Below are 27622 nucleotides of genomic sequence, written 5' to 3'. Positions count from 1 at the left end.
TCCCCAAAAATCAGATTAAGAGAACTCCTTAGACATTAGGAATCCCTTTTTTAGACCATGAAATTTGAATTCCAATGAAGCACTACTAAACCATCCCTTCGTTTTGTTTTGATGACTTAACATTGCTGTACAAAAGCAATAAATCACTGGACGTTGCTATATTGCAGTTATTGAAATGGCTGTGCTTTGAAGTCATGTTTTTGCATGTTAGTAACCACGATGTGGCTCAACCTCCATTGTGTTTTTGTGTAAATATTTAAGGCGTTGATTGCAAAAAGAAAAAAAAATAGTTGCAAAATACTATCTTGAATAGATTTGAAACCGTGAGTCTGTTTTCTATCTCTCAGTACTTTTTAAAATGAAGCACAGCCCCTGTTTTCAACCCTGCGTTGTTCCCTCGCATACTTTGTGTAATGTTTACCATTTTATCCTCTCAAAGAATGAAGGATTTGTCCATTTGACTGTTCGTGACAGAAGTTGACATGCTAAACAGTGACTCACTTGTACACGCAATGAGGAAAGGAGAAGAAGAGTGAAAAAGACTTGTTAATAATGCACGCTTTGTGTGTGAAAACATCGCCTGCTCTTTCTGTGTAGAGGAAACCTATCGATCCCATATGTGTGGCAAGGGAAGCCAGTTTGTTGCTCCATTGCTCAGAGATCCATGTTGGGAAAGGCAAAGGGTGACACATTTCGGAAATTGGCCTTTACAAATACAGTGCAGTGCAGTTGCTCTTCAACATCTGATTACTTTGTTTACCAAAACACTCCCTGTCAGATGGAACAAGAGAGGTGTTACCTCAGTAATGAAATATGAACAAGCTGACAGCGTTTGCTTGATGTCTTTTGATGCTGTTACTCATTTGCATTGTACATTTGGTTTTGTAAAGTGCAATCAAGTCATAACTAGCACTAGGCGTATACCAGTTTAGCTACATTAACCTCAGTGATTGTGAATGTCTCCAATTTCTAACCTAACACCAAACCGCATTCATAAATCAAAGAATTTAAAGTTAGTTAATCCAAAAATCCCAAAAATTTAAATTCTGTTGTCATTTACTCACCCATAAGTGGCTCCAAATCTATACAACTTACAAATACAAATCAAGATATTTTTTTATGAAAACTGAGACATTTATTTACCTCCATTAAAAAGAATTATCCATCAAAACTGTGAACGTTTTAAAAGTTCATAAAGACGAAAGTAATCCATATGAATATTTTGAAGTCTTCTTAAGAGACACAATTACATTTATATTAATAAGGCTTTTATTCAAGCACGTTTCATCTTCTATTGCCTTGTCAGACGTACTCTGATTATGAGAAGAACAAAAGTACAGTATCAAGCGTTTGGAATGGCATGAGCAGAGGCGTCGTGCCCATTCAAAGTGAGGGGGCACGTGCCCCCTCAGATTTCTGAGCCAAGTGGATTTTAAATGCAGCTTCCAAACGAAAAAAAAAAAATTCAGAATAATATTTTTTTATATATTTGATACAATCACAGCGGTGTGATTAGATCGTTCAGTGCACAGCATCAGCTGCTAAATTCAAATCCGCATTCGCTGGCTGGCGCTGAGCCAGAGACAGACGGGTTCGTACAACGCTTCATGATAACCAATCAGAAACTATTCTGTTGCGCTTATGGATGCAATGGCCAATGAGAGACGTCCAGAAGAGTCATCACTGAAACGCGGTGTTTTGTTCACTTGCTCGCTGACTGAATTATTTAGCGAATTCTCTCATCAGAAACAACAAAAAGTGCAGATGTGCGTACGAATGTAAGTAAGATATTCGTTTCATAATGTAAAGTGCTTCAGTGATTTTAATGGGAGTTTTTGAGAGTGCCTGAACTCTGGCTAGACTGAATGAAAATGTTTTTTGATAATGTAAATGTTCTTTACTCTCTGTAAAATGAAAGTGTTAAAATAAGTATCTTACAATATTGTTATTAAAATTTACATTAAATGCAAATTCAGTCGTATTAAAAATATTTTATGGCATGATATGGCACTTAAGTAAAAAGTCAGGTTTTTATGTGTAGTTAATAGATTACACTACATTTCCATATTTTGATCAAATAACAATCTATAAAGGTGCAAAACGCGTTTACCTACACATATTTGAGAAACGAGATATTTCCCGATATATTAAGCATGTTTGGAATTGTTTTGAATAAAAAGGAAAAAAAATAATAAAAAAATAAGCCTATATCAGTTATACAGTGCTTTCGTAGAATGACTTATACTCCCGACCCCCCCCCCCCCCCCCCCCCAAAATGTGCCCCCTCAAAAATCATGAATGCATGACGCCCCTGGGCATGAGGGAGACAAATTGATGATGCAATTTTCATTTTTGAACTAACCCTTTAAGTATTCATCAAATATGTTCACATGTCAAATTTAAACATGTTAAAATGCTAAAAATCAACCCACCAGTCTCTCTGTGAAGAACTGAAGAAAAAAAATGTTTATTGTTATGTGTTTCAGCACTCTTTTTTCTTAAGCCATCCCCTGTCAAAATGATTTGCAGTAGGGGGAGTAAAAAGGAAAGAGGCATCATCCCCCCACTAGGTCCTGCACAGCCAGGCATTACTTAAGAAAAAGCAGATGTGTTCCTAGGGCGACCTGCACTGTGGAAGTGTGTTATATGTTGTTTTGGTTTCCTGGACACACTGAGGCTTCATCTCCTCATTCCTCTCGTGTTTCTGTGCAAGTGGGGACAGCACATAACGTCTGTGCATGTTAGGATGCCACTTTTTAGAGATGGAGAATTCAATGCGGACATGCAAATTTACCTTTAGCTGACGTCATTTACTGTGTGCTTGTCTCTTTAATTGTTTACAGCTGTCTATAAAGCTGTAAAGGTGAACAACCGGGCTGGGGACTCGCTGTCTTGCAATCTCATCCATATTGCACAGTGCGCTTTCTGAATTTGTTCTTGAATAAGAGAAGATTTTCATTTATTCTGACTCCAAGGCCAGATTAATTCAAGATCACTCCAGGTTTGAATGCTTTCAGTTTGATTCTAATCATATATTTGGAAAAATCCTGCCCAAACCTGTGCCATCGGATAAAGACAAGGGCAGGGTTAACACAGGGTGGTCCACTTAAAGCAAGGTGTTAACAAAGTCTCGCCATTCTCGCTGTTTGTTGTGAAGGAGAAAACATACACGTTTAACCTCAGTTGCGTGGTCTAGAGTGTAACGTAGCATGTATACCCTATTGGTGTTATCAACACTTGTGCAATGAAATGGCAGAGTGCTGGTAGTGATTATCAACGGTTGGCTCGTTGTTGTGTTTCGCTTTCTCTCACTCTGTATTTTTTTGGGGAGGTTATGATTCACTATGTTAGGAAAATAGAGACTCTCCAGCTGAAGAAACATTCAGACATCACTGGGGCTATCAAAAACAACTCAGAGTATTACCTAATGACTTTTGACCCTCAGATGCTCTTTATACTGTATGTCAGTGTGCATGTGTGTTTTTTATCAATTCTTCAGGATTTTAATATTGTTTTTCCACTTTTTCTCGTAAACTACTAAGTTCTTACATAACTTCTCAAGAAAGAACTTAACACACCAAGAATTAATGCATGGAATAGTTATTCATACATAGTCAGTTTGGAAGAAGCTGTGAAGCACCATCTCCTTACTCCATTATTCTGTTGATGCAATGCTTGTGATTGATTCTTATAGTCTACAATCCATACAATGTTTTAGCAGGGCTCTTACAATGTAGACCACTCCATTCAGAATTAGAATCAAAACAAGAAAATAAAAATAGACAAGTTTAAATAAAAAGTTATAAAGAATTACATAAGTTATAAAATATGCATATACTATAAATATAACCAATGCTGCAGTCTAGCACATTAATATATGTGTTCAACTGATTGGACGTGGCTTTTCAGATTGTTTTAGTGCAAGTGTTGCATATTGTGAATTTATTTTGTTGTGAATAATATGCTCTGTGACCAAGTGCATCAAATATGTATATCATGAGAATATTATAATGTAGATTATTTATACAATATTTAATTTACCGGAGTATCAAAAAAGTAATTTGTTATGTAATGCTTATATTGGGGGATGATGAATGCTTGATTCTGATTTGTTGATGGACTTTCTAAAGTTTGCAATTATGGTTAAGGAAACACACAGCTAAAGTGGTTCTAGTGAGGTTTTGGCAGCAATACAGTTCTTTATGTTCCAGTTCTAAATTTGACAAAAACCAAAAGCATTGTGTTTGATTCAAATTCTAAATTTTATTTCAAACCATAGTTAAATCTGTCTGTAAAGAGTGTGCCTATTGAACAGGTAGAGGAAACCAGATTTCTTGGAGTTGTACTAGACAGCAGACTTAAGTTGACAAAACAGAAAATATGGTAACAGTTATGGGAAGAGGGTTAGTTCACCCAAAAATAAAATCCACAATTAAGTAATTTGTGGATTAATGCGTATTGGAGATGCGAACCATTTAAAATCATTCAGTTTGATTTGGTGAACTGGTTCAAAAAGATCCGGTTACATCGAATGATTCATTCGCGACCTGGATATCACAAACTGCTTTGTTTTGAACTCTCTCACAACAGACACGGAAGAGAAGACAATGCTGAATAAAGTCGTAGTTTTTGCTATTTTTGGACCAAAATGTATTTTCGATGCTTCCAAAAATTCTAACTGACCCTCTGATGTCACATGGACTACTTTGATGATGTTTTTCTTACCTTTCTGGACATGGACAGTATACCGTACACACTGTTTCAATGGAGGGACTGAGAGCTCTCAGACTAAATCTAAAATATCTTAAACTGTGTTCCAAAGATGAACGGTGGTCTCACGGGTTTGGAACGTCATAAGGGTGAGTTATTAATGACATAATTTTGATTTTTGGGTGAACTAACCCTTTAAGAAATGTGCTAAATCTTTACCACAAATATTGCATTTCTCAAATTGTGTGAACAATGGTTCTTACTTGTTTAAATTACTGTTCAGTGGTCTAGTGCATCACGTAAAGATTTGGAAAAAATACAGTTAGTCCAGAGCAGAGCTGCATGACTCACTCTAAACTGTAATAGAAGGGCTAATATTATAAGAATGCACAAAACTTTAGGTTGGCAACTAGTGAAGGATAATTATTTCCCTGCTTTGTTTAATAATAAATATTTCAGTGTCTAGAGTTCCTAATGTTCTGTACTGTCAACTTTTGTATAGTAGTACTAGTCATGATTTTAATACCAGGCATGCATCAAAAAGATGTTTTTTTACTTCCTGTTTCAGAAACCAATGCAAAGCAATGGACTGTAATGTATAGAGGAATGAAAATAAGGAATGATTTGCCATTGGATATTACATCTTTTTTTAATAAGTAGAATGAGGTTTAAAAATATTTAAAGTAACATTTATTGCCACAATATATAGTAAATTGTTGATTTTGCTGTTTTGAATGAGTTTTGGGTTTGTATGTTTTATTGACTTTACTTTTATTGTTGTGGTTTAATAGTCACCATGATTTTGCCAAGTACGACATGTTCTTGGATCAACATCTTTTGTTGATTGGTTGATTGGAATGATGTTCCAGTATCAACAAGGCTGAAAGGAAGAAATCACGCTCACCTGGATGAATGTAGTTTTTTTTTCTTACTTGTTGGACCCCAGAAAGAAAAGTCACTAAATTGGTAGTTGCTAATGGAAATAAACAAATAAATAAAATATCACTCTGTCAGATGATTTAAGTTATTTCAAAGTTCATTATAACTTATAATAGCAAAACCACTTCACAACTTTCTTCACTTTGTCATGGGTGCATGACCACCTCAAGTGTGCATTGTTTCAAAAAATTTGTTGGCCCATCATCAATTATACCTTATTTAAAACATCATTAGAATGATTTTACAGCAAAAATAAAATATTGCGATAATGCGTACTCATATCTGATAAAATTACCTACACACCACAGATACGGCTTTATTCTGTCTCTCTGAAGATCTCCTGGTTACAGCAACTGATTTTAATCTCTTGCACAGTTTGTATTCCTGGAATGTTTCACAGTCCATTATTGTAGGTATGATAAGTAGTGTTTTTCGGCATTGAGAAATACAGAGTGAAGAGGTTGATGTGAAATATGTAGTTGTTTGAAAAGCCGACCTTTATTTTGGCATTTTAATGTGATTCAAAGTGCAGGCTGACTATTCCTTGTAGTGTAGTTTACATTAACATATGGAAAATTGATATTTATATCCTCTTCATACTTTTAAATGTAAATCAGTTGAGCTGCAGACCTCTTCAGACAGCCCCCAGCAAAGAACGAATCAGCTCCATGTAACAAACAACATATGAGCTTGTTGAATTCCTGTAAAGGTGGAACTGTGGATTTGTGTCTATGTGGCCTATGGACGTGTATGGCAGTGTAGTCGTATTTGAAGCATATTCTCCTAACTTATACATTATTTTCCTGACACCTTGCTAGACTAAATGGGGTCTTATGTTTTGCGTTACGCAAGGTGCAAGTGCACGTGTTAGTCATCCAGAAGGTGTTCTTCCACCTCGCATGGACCATATCATAAGTCCTTTTAACTCCCCCCTCTGTTCTCAGGAATGTGTTGTCTTATGCCACTGAGAATATGGTAATTGAAAACACATTGAGAATCTTGTGCATGTGTAGTTTACCACTGAACCGTTTCAGGCCTAGTCGGCAATTTGCTTTATTTCACGGTTCTGAAATTCAACAACCTGTTTCTCTTTTTTCTAAGTAAACACCCGCAACACTAATTATGCCAACATCTGTTTGATTAACTTGCATGGAATGTTTGAAGTTTAGAATGCAAAGCGGTCTGACATGTAATGGAATTTACAGTGCATTGTGTCAGAAAACTTCATCAAATATATAACGTGTTTAGTAGGATGTGATCTCAACACACTCAACACTTGCGTCAGTTACACTACTGTTGCTTTTGTTGCTATAAACAAGCTTATTCGGTGGTTGCTCAAGTTTCCATTATATGCCTTCGGACAGACATCAATATTCAGACTTTTAAGAGTATTTGACACAATTTAGCTGTTTGCATTCTGAACTGCAAAGAAGCTTTGATTTTTACAAACCAGATTTTAACCACTTTTTAAGCATCTAATGGTTTAATCAGAGTTAGTTGTTTTTTTCAACTACTTTTAACTCATCTGTGACATGCAAATTACACAGTATTGTCTGAGTATCCTCATATGTTATGAAACATTCACAATATGGATAAATGGAAGAATAAGCATTTTTTATTTTATTTTACATACCGTATTTTTCGGACTATAAGTCGCACCTGAGTATAAGTCGCATCAATCCAAAAATGTACGAGAAAAAAAACATATAAGTCGCATTTATTTAGAACCAAGAACCAAGAGAAAACATTACCGTCTACAGCCTCGAGAGGGCGCTCTATGTCTTCAGTGTAGACTACAGGAGCACTGAGCAGCATAGAGCGCCCTCTCGCGGCTGGAGACGGTAATGTTTTCTTTTGGTTAATTTCTCTTGGTTCATTTCTCTCGCTTCATGTCAAATTAATTTTGATAAATAAGTCGCACTTGACTATAAGTCACAGGACCAGCCAAACTATGAAAAAAAGTGCGACTTATAGTCCGGAAAATACGGTATATTGTCCATTGTTGTCTCATGCATCTTGTAAGATGTTCACAAGAGCCTAATTTTGAGTTTTCAGTCATAGTTAACGTGCATAATATATTAGTACTTTTTTAAAATTAGTTTAAATTAGTATTTAAACTAAACAAATACAAGTATTTAGTATTTGTTTGTAATGGAATATTGGATATTTAGAACCAAATGCAAAAGCAGATGTAAAAGTGAAGTCAGATTTGTGTGCAGTATGAACAAACCCTTAATTATGAACAGTTCTACATGGGTAATATATCACCCATGCTGTCTTGGTGGAAAAGCAGTGATTTCGTGGACAGCCAGACAAGGAGGGTTGATCTATGCATGAGAATAGTGCTTGGTTGGACCTGATCCAGCCTTGGGTCATGCTAACTGGACCTGACCTCTCACCTTTTAGCCAAGGGAGGTTAATGATAGTGGACCTGTAACTGGAGCTGTTACATCCGAGTCAGTTTTCAGCAGGGTGTAAGACTGAACACAAAAACACGCACACACTTGTACACAGACACACATATCTTCCAGTGCAAAGGTTGAGTGCAGACCTTGAAGTCTCGTGTCTCTCTGATCTAGAGGGGAAACCCACATCTGAACCTAGTTTTTCGCTGGATAACTCTGAAGCCAAATCTGCCGGGGGACCTGAAATTATGCCCAAGCCACTTAAACTCACAAAAACAGAGAGAAGGAGAGAGTTGAGGGTGGTAAAGAGAAAGGGAGACAGAGAGGGAGGTGACAAAGTAATAAATAGCATGGGTCTGAATGGCCCCAATTAACCTGAACATTGAAATGAACAGAAATGACTGTTTTTATATAACAGTATTTCACAGTATACTGTGTCAAAGTAATGTCCATATGACAGAAAGGAACAATTCTAAGATTATACAAATCATGCAGTTAGTTAACATCAGTGGTTCCATGATGTGATCATAATGATTACAATTTAAGGGAAATTTAGAAGTTTTTATACTGATTCAGAATTGACGTCATCTAAAGTCCCTGCAGAGGTTGGCGTCAGCTCTTCACAGGTGTTGGGGTCATCTAAATCTTTGTGAGAGGCTGGATCCAAACTGGAGCTGGCATAATCTTTAGTTACTTCCTAAGGTAGAAACAGAATAAACAGTATAGCTGCTGTTCATAATATTTTAAGCAAAAGATAATCATGCACATTTGATCTGATATAACTTTATATAAGGTTATTACATACATTATGTAAATGCTTGGCTAAAGAAATGTGTCTGAGCCCTGAACATGATCAGAAAGGCTATTCCAGAGTTTTAGGCCCCAGTAAATACACTTTTAGGCCCGGCAATACTTTGTAAACAGTACAGAACTTGCAGTATGCAATACAGTGTATATATATATATATATATATATAGCATGCTACCATGAATGATGTCTGCAAGTATTTAAAAAAGATGCTTTTAATAGCTTTTGATTGCACCCATGCTTTTTTGGTCATTGCGTAATCGTTTTTTGGTCTTCTGGTAGGGATAGCAGAAATAATGGAAAATTATTTGGTAATAATAAACTTAAAAACTTAGGGTGGTCATGTCATATTAGCACACACAATTTAATTTTTTACCTGTTCCTAAAATATGTCCAGTTTCAGTAATGTTGAAGCGTTGAATATTAACTTTTGCCTTCTATTTGAACTCTGTAAATTAATTATTTAATTGACGTTAGTAATGACAAGTCAAAGATGTCTAAAGAAAAATTTTAAAACTGTTTAGACTAATCATGTTCTTAGTAAATGAGCAAAACCAAAAGTGTTAAATTCTGTTTCCTATACTGAAAATGTGCACAGGCTGTTTGTTTAAATATGAGGGAAAGTCATTTTAAACACATCATTTTTTTTTGTATTTTCCCCAGAATTCTCGCTAGCTTCTCTTCATAGTGAGCCACTACATGACATTTGTAGTGGATGTCTGTCTTGGGGTCAGGAAAAGCATTGCTCTTGGCCTTTCAGTTCCATTGGACTGTATGGATTGTGGCAGTTTAACTACAGAGTGTTCCTGTTACATCAGTTTTTGAGATTTGTTGATGTGCTAATAATAATTTATAAAAATATTGTGTGCTATAATCTATGTTTTATGGCTTGACTCCCAAATAATCTGCAGACGAAGTTGTAATTAAAACTAAATCTCCTTAGGCCGCATATTGTTGAAATTTATAGATGCCTTACAGCTGTGGATATATGTAAATGCATTGCAGATGTTCAAAATTATATGCATTTGCACTGATTACACTCAATGCAAATTGAAAAGACGGCTTGAAATTCAAATAAGTTTTAGAAATGACCTCCTCACACAGTTTAATAGAACAGGCCTCTCTCGATGGGTTGCTCCGTATCATTTTCCTTGCCTGCAGGCAATATCAAATCCCAGACGATTTGCAGTCCACTCTTAATAGAAAAGCAAAGCAACGCTTCACACCAGTGTCGATTCACTCTTAGCATAACATTCACTTTTCAATTTTGGATTTTCATATCACTTCACTAAAGAGAATGCAGAGTAAAGTTTATCTTGGGTGAAGCCTGTGATTTCACTGCCCAGTACCTGCAGCTTGGACTCAAAATCTGAGGCCATGAGAAGATAGATGGATAATGGAGCAGACAAGAAGATGAGTCTGAGCTTGTCTGTGACTTCAGTTTGGATTCTCCTAGTAGACAGTGATGGAGTTGGAAAATAAATGGAATGGAAACATTTTTTACGCCAGTTGGTTCTATCATAATTTTTAATTGAGCAATGTCAAATGAAAATCACATATCCCATATATCTTTTGTGGTTAATAGTTCAAGAAATCTAATTCATTTGCACAAATGAATTCTAATTCTTAGTGTATTGCACAAGATTAAAACATGCAATGTATTTAGTTTTTTAAATATATTGCAGTATTTGTGGCATCTGAATAAGCTATTTGTAAGAATCAGCCCCATACTGTTCATGATTTAAAGCATAGTGTGCTTCTACTTCATTCAGTAAGACCTCCATGCCAACTACACCATGTGCTAATGGTTAGCAGGACAGCAAGGGTCTCTGATAGCATCACTCCCTCCTTCCTTCTGTCTGAAACAACTCTGATTCTTCCATCTTGTTGATAGATTGCCAGAGTATTGCCAGACCAAGAACACAGTATAAAATATTGTGCTTCTTCAGGAAAGTTCCTTTGAGGTGTGTTTACTTAAGAAATGAAGTCAATGATCAGAATGAAATATATCTGTAGCCAGTCAAGTCATCTTCCATGGGTCCTCTTTGAAGGTAGGGCTTTTTATTATTGAATCAAAGAACACAAACAGGCCAATTTGCAGTTAGCTTAAGACACAGCCAGTGATCAAAGTTTCTAGGTTATAATAGTTATGCCAACATTTTTGTTCGTACGAATCAGTGTTTGTTAAATTGACATTGTTATTTTGCTTTTTTAGTGTGGAATCATTTTTTTTTCCCTTTAAACCGATGCTACTGTCTGTCTCCTTACTAATCACCTATTTCCTCCACAGATGTCATGTGGCAAATAAAACATGCCCAAAGAATCACAGCTGGAGTAATCGCTTGTGTAGATGTGTGCCACTACCCGACACCCTCTTTTCACAGCCAAATTATGGTAAGTGCTAATACACATGTTTACTGCCTTACAGTGCTGTGTTTTGCATGTGTGTCTGAGCATGACTGTATGAAAGAGAATATATATACACACACACATATGTACATACAGGTGCTGGTAATACAATTAGAATATCATCAAAAAGTTTATTTATTTCACTAATTCCATTCAAAAAGTGAAACTTGTATATTATATTCATTAATTACACACAGACTGATATATTTCAAATGTTTATTTCTTTTAATTTTGATGATTATAACTGACAACTAAGGAAAATCCCAAATTCAGTATCTCAGAAAATTAGAATGTTACTTAAGACCAATACAAAGAAAGGATTTTTAGAAATCTTGGCCAACTGAAAAGTATGAACATGAAAAGTATGAGCATGTACAGCACTCAATAATTAGTTGGGGCTCCTTGTGCCTGAATTACTGCAGCAGTGCAGTGTGGCATGGAGTCGATCAGTCTGTGGCACTGCTCAGGTGTTATGAGAGCCCAGGTTGCTCTGATAGTGGCCTTCAGCTGTTCTGCATTCTTGGGTCTGGCATATCGCATCTTCCTCTTCACAATACCTCATAGATTTTCTATGGGATTAAGGTCAGGCAAGTTTGCTGGCCAATTAGGAACAGGGATACCATGGTCCTTAAACCAGGTACTGGTAGTTTTGGCACTGTATGCAGGTGCCAAGTCCTGTTGGAAAATGAAATCTGCATCTCCATAAAGTTGGTCAGCTGCAGGAAGCATGAAGTGCTCTAAAACTTCCTGGTATACGGCTGCGTTGACCTTGGACCTCAGAAAACACAGTGGACCAACACCAGCAGATGACATGGTACCCCAAACCATCACTGACTATGGAAACTTTACACTGGACCTCAAGCAACGTGGATTGTGTGCCTCTCCTCTCTTCCTCTAGACTCTGGGACCCTGATTTCCAAAGGAAATGCAAAATTTAATTTCATCAGAGAACATATCTTTGGACCACTCAGCAGCAGTCCAGTACTTTTTGAAGTGAGATGCTTCTGATGCTGTCTGTTGTTCAAGAGTGGCTTGACACAAGGAATGTGACAGCTGAAACCCATGTCTTGCATACGTCTGTGCGTGGTGGTTCTTGAAGCACTGACTCCAGCTGCAATCCACTCTTTGTGAATCTCCCCCACATTTTTGATTGGGTTTAGTTTCACAATCCTCTCCAGGGTTCGGTCATCCCTATTGATTGTACTTTTTTTATACCACATATTTTCCTACCCCTTTGCCTCTCTATCAATGTGCTTGTACACAGAGCTCTGTGAACAGCCAGTTCTTTTGCAATGACCTTTTGTGTCTTGCCGTCCTTGTGCAAGGTTTCAATGGTCGTCTTTTGGACAACTGTCAAGTCAGCAGTCTTCTCCATGATTGTGTAGCCTACAGAACTAGACTGAGAGACCGTTTAAAGGCCTTTGCAGGTGTTTTGAGTTAATTAGCTGATTAGAGTGTGGCACCAGGTGTCTTCAATATTGAACCTTTTCACAATATTTGAATTTTCTGAGATACTGAATTTGGGATTTTACTTAGTTGTCAGTTATAATCATCAAAATTAAAAGAAATAAACATTTTAAATGTATCAGTCTGTGTGTAATGAATGAATATAATATACAAGTTTCACTTTTTGAACGGAATTAGTGAAATAAACTTTTTGATGATATTCTAATTATATGACCAGCACCTGTGTATGTATGTATATATATATATATATATATATATATATATATATATATATATGTGTGTGTGTGTGTGTGTGTGTGTGTGTGTGTGTGTGTGCTGTTATTGGAATGGGTGGTGACAGTGCAACCTTAGTGTTCACTTTGGAATTAAGGAAATAGTTTATCACGAAGGCAGAGCGCAATCACAGAGCAGAAATCTGCAATCAATACCCTGACAACACATTAACAAAACAAAGCCTACAAAAACACGGTTGCGTTTCTGTAGAGAGGAAACCTGCCATAATATCTGCTTTCAGCTTTGTGGCAATTGTTCAAGCCAAACAAAAGAATCCCCAGCAAAGTGTGTTCATTTAAAATGGAATAATTACTCTTTCTAACCCTTCTAACTGATCTCAAACCTGAGTTCTTGTTCTGGTGGAGCATGATGTTATTCAGGTTCAGTGCGATGGTGGTGACATACTTGTCTTCTTACGCTTAGTAAATATGACAGGTCAAACCTTCTGTGGATATAGCAGTTTATGCGCACAGCATAAGAATGTCACAGTGTCTGGGTTGTGTTCCCTGGGTTTCCACTAGGTGTCCTCAGTTCCCACGGTGTTTATCATATTATCACTTCCTGTCTCCTTATTTGGTCACCTTCCTCCTTGTTTAGTTAATTGATTGTTCCCCACCTGTCTCCTGTTTCCCCATTATCCTTTTGTGTATTTATACCTGGTCTCTCTGAGTCTTTGTCACGGAGTCCTTGTCTTATGTGAGATACAGTTCATAGTCTGCTCTTTCCGTGTGTTCTTGTTTTGTGTTCATGTTATTGGATTTCCTGGTTTTGACCCTGCCTGGACTCTTTACCCCTTCGGATTTGCCCTTCAATAAAAACTCATACCTGCACTTGGATCTCTCCTCGTTCCTTGTATCAACGTACGTGACAGAACTGTCACAGTGTCTGGGTTGTGTTCCCTGGGTTTCCACTAGGTGTCCTCAGTTCCCACGGTGTTTATCATATTATCACTTCCTGTCTCCTTATTTGGTCACCTTCCTCCTTGTTTAGTTAATTGATTGTTCCCCACCTGTCTCCTGTTACTGTCACAGTGTCTGGTTTGTGTTCCCTGGGTTTCCACTAGGTGTCCTCAGTTCCCACGGTGTTTATCATATTATCACTTCCTGTCTCCTTATCCGGTCCTCCTCCCTCCTGGTCTTCCTGTTTTGTGTTTACATTCTGGTGCCTGTTCCCCATGTTTTTCTTTTCTGGCCCTCCGTCCCTCCCCCTGAGCCTCCACCTGTCCGCCTCCCTCCTGGTCTCTGTTTTGTGTCTGTCTTGGAGCGTCTGGGAGCCGCTCCGTAGAGGGGGGGGTACTGTCACAGTGTCTGGGTTGTGTTCCCTGGGTTTCCACTAGGTGTCCTCAGTTCCCACGGTGTTTATCATATTATCACTTCCCGTCTCCTTATTTGGTCACCTTCCTCCTTGTTTAGTTAATTGATTGTTCCCCACCTGTCTCCTGTTTCCCCATTATCCTTTTGTGTATTTATACCTGGTCTGTCTTTGTCACGGAGTCCTTGTCTTATGTGAGATACAGTTCATAGTCTGCTCTTTCCGTGTGTTCTTGTTTTGTGTTCATGTTATTGGATTTCCTGGTTTTGACCCTGCCTGGACTGTTTACCCCTTCGGATTTGCCCTTCAATAAAAACTCATACCTGCACTTGGATCTCTCCTCGTTCCTTGTATCAACGTACGTGACAAAGAATGCACAGAAGACCTTAAGGCTAAAATAGCCATACAAATATGTGAGTGCAGTTAAAAACAGTGGCATACATATTGGGGCATTATATTAAATTTGAAAAGACAGGTTGATTTGGTGTGGATGGTTATGTTCCTATAGCATGCTGGCCAATTTTGTTGACTGTCATGCTGTAATGGAATAATAGATTTGCGTTCATCTCCACTGTAGCAGTTGGGGAGTGAAACAGGTGAAATGAATCTTTGCTAAAGCAGACACACTAGGAGGAATGTGTTGGGACTTTTTGCTTGCTTCATAGAAAAATCCCACATCACCTTTTACTTGGCTCAGTCCATGACAGATAAGCTTTATACTGCATACTGTAATAGCACATTACCTTGTGGGTCAGCTTATTTTGACTACTAATAGCATTACAGATTCTCCTCTTTCCAGTTGTGTAATTTCACATGCTCCCTCTCAAACATACTTAAGTAGCAAGATCTTTCTCTGCTGCAGTTGCAGGTTACATAAGACAAACTGATGCTATACTGATATAAAGCGACATAAATGGTCATCTTGTTTCCACTAGTACTCTCTCTCTTCTGCCTCCTCTCCAAGTCGGTTCTGTATGTCATTTGAGGCACATAAACATAGCTGAAATGATTTGAGAGCAGTTATGTGGCTTGACCATGACAGAGAACCATTGCAAAAACACTGATTACTGTCAGAGCGTGCAACTTTGTCTGGATTTTGTTTGGTACTTGTGAAGCAGCATTTTGCATTATGGGGTATATTTACTTTTGTTTCCGTGTGTTGTGAATGGATTCATTTTTTTAAATATGTGTCTTGATTGTTGGAGTATCAATGATAAGTGTAAGATAAAAGTGTCCAAGATAAGTTTAAAGCATGTTTTCAGAGATGTACTTTTTTTTATTTACTATCATACCATTTCCTAAAGATGTTTTTAGATTTATTGAATTTAAAAATGTCAAGTAAAAAGTGATGGCACATTGTTTTATTTTGAACACATTTTGTAACCTGAACTTATTTTGCCATGTTCAGTTCTTTTCTTTCTTTTTTTATTCATTATGATATCAACTTCAACTTCAATTTATTTGTATAGCACATTTATACACAACTTTGTTGCCCAAAGTGCTTCACAGTGTAAAATAAAAACAAAGTAGACATACAAAATTTAAAATACAGAATTAAACAAGAACTAGTTAAAAAGCCAACCTAAACAGATAAGTCTTCAGCTGAGACCTAAAGACCTCCACTGATGAAGTTTTTCGAATATAAAAAGGGAGATTGTTCCACAGTTTTGGGCCTGCTACTGAGAAACCACAATCACCTTTTGACTTCTTTTTGGACTGAGGAGTAACTAGCAACAGTTGATTTGACGATCTTAAAGACCTAACTGAAATGTAGGGCTCTATAAGATTGGAAATATAGTTTGGAGACAAATTATGTAAAACTTTAAAAACAACCAGTAAAATCTTGAAATCAGTAGCCTGGTTAAAACCAGACCCTTTTCAGTTGAAACTGAGTTAGGGTCTGGCAAAGCCTATTAGACGTCTCGTTTCTAAAGGGGCGTCACCGACGGACCTCGTTCAAATGCCTCTGGGCGCAATTGGATAGAACCTAAAACCAATCAAACCAATCAAAATCTGCTTTACCGTCGCTGCGCTGTCGTCATCGTGTAAACGCCGCCTCAACGTTTCTGATTGGTGCCGCGATTTCGGCGGCACAGAAACGAGCTAGATAGTCCTCTTTGCCAGACTATTCTGTAGAGAGAATTGAAATTCGCCGGAAGTAGTCTGGGTTTTCCCAGGCTATGAAATCAGTCCTAAACTTGACGGGTAACCAGTGAAGAGAACACAGCACCAGATTGATGTGCTCTCTTTTTTTGGTGCCCGCCAGAAGTCTAGCTGCAGCATTCTGTACAAGCTGCAGACGTGACAGTTGTCGGTGGATGATCCCTACTTAGAAAGAGTTACAGTAATCCAGTCGCGAAGAAATAAATGCATGAACAACGGTCTCCAAATCATTAAAACTAAGAAAAGGTGTAGGCTTAGCAATAATTTTAAGATGATAAAAACTACTTCTTACAACTGAATTAATCTGTTTATCAAAGCTAAATGATGAGTCAATAATGACAAAAACATTATTGATAAATATAAATATCAAAACAGTTGTATCACCCCAGACCTTTAACCATAAAAAAACGTTTATCACAGATTATGTGTATTCATTGCAAATCATTGAAAATAGGAAATCTAGTTTTGAATGTATTTTTGAATACATTAAAAGGTCCAGACAAAGTGTGTGTCTTGTCATTGGTCCTAAAGAAGTTGGTGCCCAAAATTATTTTGCACTGACTGCATCTGATCCAGTGAACCAAATTATATAAATACCCTCAATATGGTAAATGGACTGCATTTATATAGCGCTTTCAACAGACCCATGGCCATCCAAAGTGCTTTACAAATTGCCTCATATTCACCCATTCACTCACTCAGCCATGCAAGGCGCCATCCAGCTCTGCGGGAGCAGCTGGGGTTAGATGTTTTGCTCAAGGACACCTCGACACTTGGTCAGGTGGAGCAGGGGATTGAACCACCAACCAAAAGTGTTTCAGAAACAATCTAAATCCAACACCTGCAGAAATGTGTTCCCCATGTTATTCTAAACAAAATAAATGCTGACTTGAATCTCAAGTATGGTAAATGAGGTAAACCCCATATCTTCAGAGGGAATACATTCTGTGAAATCATATGTGAGTTGAATCCAGAGTGACATGTTAAAAAAAAAGTCCCTCTGTGTTGTGAAAGAAGTTTTTAAAATGTGGTTATTCCAACAAAACCAGACCAGTATGGCTCCTTTTCAGTGAAAACCAAATATAGTTTTTTTTATTTACCGTAACTGAGCATTTTCCCAAGAGAAATGTCTTGAAACACCAACGGCAAAAAACACTACAAAAATACCATTGACATGCCATGAATGTGATAACAACTTAAAGTTAAAATCATTCTGGTTTAAATTACATAACATTTTGTCTATATTGCAAGGTTCTCTGCACATATGTAGATCAACAACATGCTAACAAAAAGTTAATGTGACTGTTTATAAACTCCTTTTAGATGACAAATTTTTCGTAATGTGGCTGTGATTTATTTAATCATCAGAAAATACAAAACACTCGTGACAGGAATTCACTTTCTCTCTTCAGCCAAGTTCTTAGGCCATTTTGTACACTCCAAAACAAAGGAGGGAATATACTGTAGTAGAGTTGAATTAGCCACCACATGTAATGTTTTCATCAAGATTTAAAGTAAAACATCTGTTTAGACCTTTTGGGCTAGTATAAGGAATGCTGGGTAGAAAGGCCGTATTGCTAAACAGTTGATCATGTCTGACAAATGTGCATGCTGGACATTGTTCTTTACTTGTGTAACGCTCTGGGAATTGGCCAGGCATTCCATAGCATTGACAAAAGATTTCCTCACAAATGTAAAAATAAGTTGTAACATAAAATAAGGGCTTCTTTATTTCTCTTCTCTCCATCAGCAGACTTTGAGCAGGACTTCTGCGGTCCCGACAAAGAGCTGGATGAAGAGACTTGTCAGTGTGTATGCCGAAAACAGCTGCGAACGGCAGGCTGTGGACCGCACCACTATTTGGACAAGAACACCTGTCAGTGTGTGTGTAAAGCGAAGCCTTCTTCCTGCAGGCCTCAACAGAGCTTCAACAAGGACACCTGCCATTGCACCTGCACCAAGGTGTGTCCTAGCAGTCAGCCTCTCAACCGCACCAAATGTGTGTGTGAATGCACAGAGTCCCCTAACAAGTGCTTCTTAAAAGGAAGGCGGTTCCACCCGGGCACATGCAGGTGAGAAAAGAGTTTGCTGATAATGTAAACTAATATATTATTGTAAGGTGTTAAAATAGGTTCACAGCCTCTATTTTGTCAAAGAGTTACATTATATTTGTATCAGTTTCATCATTTTATAATTGAAATTTTATCATTAGATATTTTTGCATATTGATCCATTTTCTACAAGTAATACTGTGGATGGTGCTTTTTTTTAAATAGCTCTTTACAAAATGTTACTGCTGCACTTAAAGCATTAGTTTACCCGAGAATAAAAATTTGTCTATCTTCTACTCACCCTCGAAGTATCCTTGGTGTATGTGACTTTCTTCTTTCAGAATAATCCAGTTGGAGTTTTATTAAAAATTGTCCTTGCTCTTCCAAGCCTTTCAATGGGGTAAGCGGTGTTTGTTTTCAAATGTTCAGAAGATGTGAAATAAAGTGCACACATCTGTAATAAAACGTCCCTCAGTCAGCAGAAGTTAGAAAAAAAAGTGTTTATTACGTTTGAAATCTGGATATTTATTTTACAAAAACACATGGATTCTCTACAGGGAGACTTTATTCACCCCCTGGAGCTGTGTGAGGGACATTTTATTACAGATGCAAGGACAATATTTTTGATTGGATTATTCTGAAAGAATCAAGTCACACACACCAAGGATGCTTTGAGGGTGAACTAACCCTTTAAATGGTACAGTGATGATGTCAGATAGTAACACCATTTTTCCCCCTCTCTTTTTCTAAGTTGTGTAAGGCCACCGTGTAACATGGACCCCAAGAAAAGAGGATGTAATGATGATGAGTATTTCAGTGAGGAACTGTGTCGCTGCATACCCACATACTGGGGGAGACTGAACTAAACACAACTAACAGCTCAGGTGGCGCTGAATACTCACAGACACATTGGCATTTGGAGCAGTGCTATGTTCGGCTGCTGCTTATCTGACTCACATGTGCTAGTCATGTGGACTAGCATGGAGTATTGGGAGACGAGAAATGTCCACATTCAACCCCACATATCAAGCATGTGGTGAGCTATCAAGGACCGAGAGAGATATTTCTAAAGGCTGGAGCCATGTTTTTTTATTGTTTTAATTAAATTGTCTATTCGTATTTGTCAGATACTGATTATATAATTTATTGCCATGAAATGTTTTGAAACTCCCTTGTTCATAGCATTCATTTCAAATCTCTGCGAAGAAAAAACACTGTGATCAATATTTTTATATCATGTTAAGTCCCGTAAAATAAAGTATAAAGTTGTATTATATATTGTTAACTTATTTATCTTATTGAAGTAATACTGCACATAATTCAAATGTATTCAGTTTTGACTATCAAATATATGCACCTATCATTCCAGATTAAATTCTATCAAACTGACAGTGCAAGCCAGCAAAGAAAAGGTTTTGTGTGTGTGTGTGTGTGTGTGTGTGTGTGCGTGCGTGCGTGTGTTGGAAGCATTGCTTGTTGACAGTCTAAGACCATTACGCAAGTCAACCAACAATACTGAAGACTCTGAATGGAAATACAGCACATAAACCTGGATATGGACCATTAATAGCTGAAAACCGGTGCTACATGTATGCAGTTGCATAAGAGTTACATGAGTGACAATATACGCTTGGATGAATGGAACCTACGTCATGTCCAACCTGCCTCCTTAAGAAAAAGCAGTATTAAGTGGAGAAAGTTGACCTCTGAGTGACCTCAGTGGTCTTTTAAGACTTTTGACCTCAGTAAATAAATACATAGGAGGAATGTGATTGGCCCAACTCCACTTGGTGTCCGCCACATTTTCAGCTTGACACTGTAAATATAATAAATCACCTCTGCTTCCATCCCAGTACTTGTGTCTGTGTCAAAAGTGTGCGTGTGATTTTTCACTGTTTCTCATTCAATATATAGTAGCTCCATAATAGAACCATAATCTTCAGCCATCGGATAAGAAGGCTCAAAAACAAGCCCTGGAGCTAAATCCAGCACGTCTTTTGTCTTCAAGCATATTCATAAAGCAGGTGGCCTCTTTCCCTTGTTTTTTAACCCAAAACAACACACACACAAACACCCACATGCAGTGGCATGCAAAAGTTTGGGAACCCCTTGCAGAATCTCTGAAAATTTGAAAAATTTTAACAAAATAAGAGAAATCATAAAAAATGCAAGTTATTATTTAATTTAGTACTGTCCTGAGTAAAATATTTTACTAAGATGTTTACATTTAGTCCACAAGAAAAAAAACTAATAACTGAAATTATTAAAATAACCACATTTATAAGTTTGGGAACCCTTGGTTCTTAATAATGTGTTTGGTTAGTTGGATGATCCATGACTGTTTTTATTTATTTATTTGTTTTGTGGTGGTTGTTCATAAGTCCCTTGTTTGTTCTGAACAGTTAAACTAAGCACTGTTCTTCAGTAATCAGTTTTCCTGCAGATTCTTCAGTTTTTCAGCATCTTTTGCATATTTGAACCCTTTGCAGCAGTGACTGTATGATTTTGAGATCTATCTTTTCACACTGAGGACAATTGAGGGACTCAAACACAACTATTAAAAAAGGTTCAAACATTCACTGATGCTTCAGTAGGAGAAACGATGCATTAAGAGCTGAGGGGTGAAAACTTTTGGAATTTGAATATCAAGGTCAATTGTACTTAATTTGTCTTCCGGAAAACATGCAAGTATCTTTATTTGCTTCTGAAGGGCAGTAAATGAAAAAAATATGTTTCAACAAAATAAGAAAAAATTGGACATCTTCATCCTGTTCAAAAGTTTTCACCCCGCGGCTCTTAATGCATCGTGTTTCTTTCTGGAGCATCAGTAAATGTTTGAAACTTTTTTCGGTTTTAGGTATCTTTCTGAAGAACAGTGCACAGTTTAACTGTTCATGAACAACCATCACAAAATAAAAAACAATCATGGATCATCCAGGTAACCACACAAAGTAGTAAAAACCAAGGGTTCCCAAACTTTTTAATGGGCTTATTTTAATCATTTTAGCTATTTTCTTTCTTGTGGACTAAATGTAAACATATTTTATGTGAAATATCTTACTCAGGACAGTACTAAATAAAAAAAAAAAGATGCATTTTGTATGATCTCTCTTGTTAAAATTATTCAGTATTTTCACAGATTCTGCAAGAGGTTCCCAAAATTGCATGCCACTGTATATATATAGTACAGCTCACACATCACCTACTCTCCTTTTTCATTCTAAGGTTGCATCAGTTTTGCATCTGGACTGTATTTCCTCTTCTTTCTGTAACATTGCATACTCTGACATGCTACCATGAACTACAGTACAGACCAACAGTACAGACACACCTTCTCATTTAAAGAGTTTTCTTTATTTTCATGACTATGAAAATTGTAGATTCACACTGAATGCATCAAAACTATGAATTAACACATGTGGAATTATATATGGAATTATATATAACAAAAAAGTGTGAAACAACTGAAAATATGTCATATTCTAGGTTCTTCAAAGTAGCCACCTTTTGCTTTGATTACTGCTTTGCACACTCTTGGCATTCTCTTGATGAGCTTCAAGAGGTAGTCACCTGAAATGGTCTTCCAAAAGTCTTGAAGGAGTTCCCCGAGAGATGCTTAGCACTTGTTGGCCCTTTTGCCTTCTGTCTGCGGTCCAGCTCACCCCTAAACCATCTCGATTGGGTTCAGGTCTGGTGACTGTGGAGGCCAGGTCATCTGGTGCAGCACCCCATCACTCTCCTTCTTGGTCAAATAGCCCTTGATGCCTTCAGTGTGACTCTACAATTTTCATAGTCATGAAAATAAAGAAAACTCTATGAATGAGAAGGTGTGTTCAAACTTTTGGTCTGTACTGTATATGCTGTAATATTTTGCACTATTTATCTATTTCCAGCTGAAACTAAGTTTCTCTTTAACCTGGATTGCAACAGATTGTACTTTAGCCATCTGCATCCGCTGCACAATCCCAAGAGAGACCTGACAAAAATAACATGTGTGCGCTCACAGTGAATCACCATGAAATAACTAGAAACAGCCGCCCAGTCAGTGGACATGAGTATTTGAGAATGGGGGGTAACCATGTCTAGCCTGATTTCCACCTCTGCTTTGGCTTACTTGCTTATAGTGGTGAATGAATTAGAGGCTTACATTTCAACATGTAGCCGACATTGGGTTTTTGTCTGGTGCTTGTATATTACAATGAACTAGAAACGAAAACAAGTCCGGACATGTAAATAAATGAGAGGTTTATTCTGTTAATTTAAAGAACAAGAGTTTCAGACATCCAAGACAGAATGTTTATACAATGTAAACAAAAATAAGTGACAACCGAATCACAGCACAGCAACAAATTTACGGATTTATGCAGAGTAACGTAAATTTGATTATGCATAGAAAAACTTGTGGTAGCCAGAACATATCAATAATCAGAAATACAGTATGTTACACTGCTGAAGAAATTTCTCTCCTTGTGTGTGGTCCATGGGAACCTCAGCTAGAGGTCATCAAATAAATCCTTAAGTCCATAAAAGCTATCATTTCTGCCTGTATTTTACACCTGAATGGGCTTCAGTATCATGCACCTGGCATCATTTAGGTGTCTGCTGCAATGCCAGGTTTTGCACTGCAGTTGAGATGACTCTGCTGTATGTGCTGTGCTGTCACACACTGGATGCTATGTAACTCACCTGTGCATGAATTTCATATTGATTCAGATGTACAAAGTTAAGTTGCAGTTGGTCAGGGATATTAATGCCTTCATGTAGTACATTATCCACGCATGGCACCAACAGGTCTGCATTGTTTGCATGTACCTTTAGGGGAAATGCATAGTTTATTATCTGAGCTGATTGTGGAATATGTTTGTATCATTACTAAGGATCTGGCAATCAGCAGAGTACCATCCTCATTTGACTGAACATCCAGCATGCAAATTTATGCTTCCAATCACTCACACATCCTGTTGTCACGTTTCTGTTCAGGACATTTCATTAAAAAAATAAAAAAATAAATAATAATAAAAAAAAAATCTTCATTTAAACAGATTTTGATAAATGTAGCATTACATCACTTGCTCACCAATGGATCTTCTGCAGTGAATGGGAGCCGTCAGAATGAGCATTCAAACAACTGATGAAAACATCACAATAATCCACAAGAAATCAATACCATCAATTAATGTTCTGTGAAGTGAAAAGCTGTGTGTTTGTAACAGAAACAAATCATTGAGGCATTTCAACATTTAAACAATTGCATCTGGTAATAAAAAAGAAAAAAAATGTGGATGGTATATGAATGAAAGTTACTTTGCATTTTTAGATAATTTTTCACATATGGTGGACTATTTTTTTTTTATGCATGCATATATTCTGTTTATTAATTTCAGATAACTTGCACTTCTAAACTACATTTCTAATGATACTCCTGCTACTAATACAACAATTACTACTAATAATAACAATTATATTTATGAGTGATCCTAATATTAGAATGCATGTGTAGTTATCAAAAATCTCTCTGCAACATTTAGAAATGTTACTGTTTGGTTATTAATAATGAAAGTTAACCTTTAGTGAACATTCTTTATATGCTAGTTACACAAATACTCCATGCACATTAGATTATGGTTATAAACAGTAAAACCTACAAATAACTTTCCTGTAACAGTAGAAGTTGTGTTCCAAGGATGCAATGAAAAGGGAACCATATAGTAACATTAGAGGAACGTCTGTATTTGCCGGGTATGCTCTTCAAATGACTGAGACATGGAGAACATGGAATGACTGACTGATTGGGCCGGAAAACAGACCCCATTTCTTTCTTTCCCCTCAGAGGCCATAAATCATGGATATTTCAGACTGAGTTCCTGAGGGGTCACCGTTTTTGGCCTCTTTGCGGCTTTTATGGATCCGGCTTCACTGGGAATTATGGTTGTCCTGCTGTCATTCAAAGTTGCGTGTTAGTTAGTATAGTCATATGGAACAGTCCGTATTATACAGTAGTACAATAAGGCTGGTCAACCTGACCTGCAGGATGCAAATCCTTCCATAGCACCTCACCCTCTTCCTGCCCAGTAAGTCGAGCCAGAGCGCCCCCTCCTACATTTTCCTCCTTGCCTTAAACCACCAGACCACCACAATAAATACACAAGTTTAAGAAGGTAAACACCTCCCAACCACTCCTCCTCTAAAAGATTAAGACTTCCTCTAAATTAGACGACGCTTTATTTCCCACGTCTCTGCCTTTCAGCAAATCAATCAGTCACAGGCCGACCCCAACACACAGTATCCCACACAAGTTTCAGAATGATGGCTGGGGTCTAAATGTTCATCTCCTGAAGATGACAGCAGCTTCTGGGTGCAGAAAAATGAGCTGTCTGCACTAAACAGCATCCAACTTCATCTCCTCAGCGAGTCGGCACAGCATGAATTCCGCTGAGGCCTTGCTGAGAAGAGAGACTTTTTTTTTTTAGCGTGTGGGAAAAGGGAACCATTAAGTGATTATAAAAAAATTAATCGAAAGGGCAAGAAAGAGAGGATGTGGATATTGGCAAGTTGGGAGGGTGTTTTTCCTTTCAGCAATTAAAGCCACCCCATGTACGTCTGTGAAGAAACAGCCAGGGGTCAACAGTCGCCCTGCTATAGACACAGACTTCTCAGAATCCCTGTCTCTGCACTTTTTCTATAGCCTGTCATTTAAACTTAAACATGACATTCCTTCTTTTTTGAGAGCCTAAAATAGTTATAATCTATCAAGATAAGCATTCGAAGCAGATGTCATTTCAAGCCATTAGGTCCGTGATGCTTTGGAAAATATGGTCCAGAATAAACACATAATTTTTTACATGTCTTCATTCATTTCAAGGAGAGTAAGGATGGAACAAAACTAGAAATAATAGCACTTTTCACACTGGTGGTCTAAACCAATTCAATCCAATCATCAGATTACAGTCAAAATAAAAACAATGGTTACATTTGGACAGAAATATCAATGACCAGTTCAACCAGCAGCAAGATCTACAATGTGATGTTTTGACAATCAGTAGGAAAGTAAACTTCACATTGCTCTAATTTCACACTGTGATAGCTGAAGCCTCGATTTAGTGTTGTCTTATTTTTACAGCCATGCCAATTATTTCCTTTGGCTGCATTAGGATGTTTTGGTTTGATAGATTTTTAATTTTACAATTTGTGCTCTCCCATGGATAAAGACTGTAAGTAACATTTGAGAAAACAAATTATCTCTGTGTTTCATTCTCTGAGAATAGTTCACTTATTAATGGTTATTATTGTTTCATATTATCCTATAATTAGTTCAAGCAGTCTAGTTCTTATTCACATATATGCTATATAATTGATTATCTTTTGGACATTTAATCTCTAAAATGGTGTTTGTAAAATGACCCTTAAAGCATTTAAAACTAATAAGAAATACAAATGGCATGCATCACTTCAGTATTTAGTAAAAGAGTGTATTCTGCTGGTTCAGGCTGGCTCAAAATTGGTTGAAATAACATGTTTTGTCAATAAAAACCACAGTTAAGTAAGTCCAGCTTGTCACAGCTTCAGTGTGTTTGTTCTTGAGCTCACTGGATCTCTTAAAACTACAACAAAGATGACGTTGAGCATATTTATTGCAGTAGGTCAGCGTTCAAAACTTATTTTAATATTCACTAAAAACATCCTTTTGATAAAAATGTCAGAGAATCATTTCAAAAGGTCCCATTTGAGATTTCATGTTATGATGTTAATACTTAGATTGTCTTTTGCCCAATTCGGCATGAAAATTACCAGACGTCACATGCAATAAAATCATAATCAGATTCATTTTGATTGTGATCATCTCCAAATAAACTTGTGAATAAACTAAAAAGTAAATAGATCTCAGTTTGTACAATGAGTATTTTATGCTGTTTTAAAGGTCAAAACAAAAGTAGGTGTGTTAACATGATAAACCACAATGCAGAATCTAGATAATATTTATCTATTATCTCTATTATAAATCTGACCACAGAAGACTACAGAGGGTAGTCCGAACTGCTGAGCGAATCATCGGTACAACCCTCCCTTCTATTCAAGAACTGTACTTATCCAGAGTGAGCAAAAGAGCTTGCAAAATCACTCTGGACCCCTCACATCCAACACACTGCCTCTTTGAACTGTTGCCATCTGGTCGACGCTACAGAGCACTGAGCACCAGAACGACCAGACACAGGAACAGTTTCTTCCCTCAGGCAATCGATCTAATGAACAATTGATAATAACTGTGGAACACACTACACTTTATATTTATATACACATTCACTTATTTATCTAACACACATACTTAGTGTACACTTAAATTTTGCTAATAATATACCTGTACATACATAACTGCTTTTTGTAATATACCTGCCATACAATTGTCAATTTGTATATTGTCATCCCTTACCTACTTATTTGTATTTTTTGTATTTTATTCTTTTATTATTATTATATATATATTTTTTTTTGTTCTGTCACTGTCATTCTGTTGTACTGCCGAGCTTCTATCAGGTAAACCAATTCCTCGTGTGTGTAAACATACCTGGCAATAAAGCTCATTCTTATTTTGATTCAGATTCTATATCTAAAAAATTGTGGACAGTAGAATTATGAGGAGCCTTTATGAATATGATCCATTGTTTCTAAATCCATCTGATAATTTCCATCTGTTCTCAGCAACTAGCATATTTGGGAAATTCCTCTATTGTCTATAGAGGACTATGTGTGCTGTTTGGAACAGTTTTCAAATAGGACCAGTTGTATAAGCAGATTTTACAAGTATGCATTTTTAAAGCCATAAACACAAAGACCTACTTAAAAGACAAAGCTTCACCCTTACTTCTGGAATTGCTTTGTGTCATCTGGGAACTGTTAGATTATATTAGGCTTAGTCTGTCTATTTGGTTGGATACTGATGTTTTGAAGCCATCTCACAGGTCGCCTGCACAAATGAGGAGATTTACCATTGCTTTCCACTAAGGTCCACAGCTATATCGGAGTCAACAATTGTGTTTTGAGAATGAGCTAAATCACAGACAGGATCTATAAATGCAGGGCTTTAGGCTG

The 27622-nt window shown here is 37.1% G+C and overlaps 1 protein-coding gene across 3 annotated transcripts in view; it reads left to right on the top strand.

Annotated features, from left to right (window-relative positions):
• LOC132142563 (vascular endothelial growth factor C-like) overlaps positions 1 to 20382 on the top strand; it is a 36644-nt gene extending 16262 nt beyond the window's left edge. For 2 of the 3 annotated variants that reach the window (XM_059552523.1, XM_059552521.1), the window contains exons 5-7: positions 11152 to 11255; positions 18235 to 18556; positions 19287 to 20382. In XM_059552523.1, the coding sequence (XP_059408506.1) occupies positions 11152 to 11255; positions 18235 to 18556; positions 19287 to 19401 (541 nt within the window). In that variant the 3' untranslated portion in view covers positions 19402 to 20382. The remainder of the gene's footprint in view (positions 1 to 11151; positions 11256 to 18234; positions 18557 to 19286) is intronic. The other variant, XM_059552522.1, reaches the window with a different exon arrangement.
• Positions 20383 to 27622: the final 7240 nt, after the last annotated feature.

This window comes from Carassius carassius, chromosome 6 (assembly GCF_963082965.1).
Source record: "Carassius carassius chromosome 6, fCarCar2.1, whole genome shotgun sequence".
Classification (NCBI taxonomy): Eukaryota; Metazoa; Chordata; class Actinopteri; order Cypriniformes; family Cyprinidae; genus Carassius; species Carassius carassius.
This window is presented reverse-complemented; position numbering and strand designations above follow the sequence as displayed.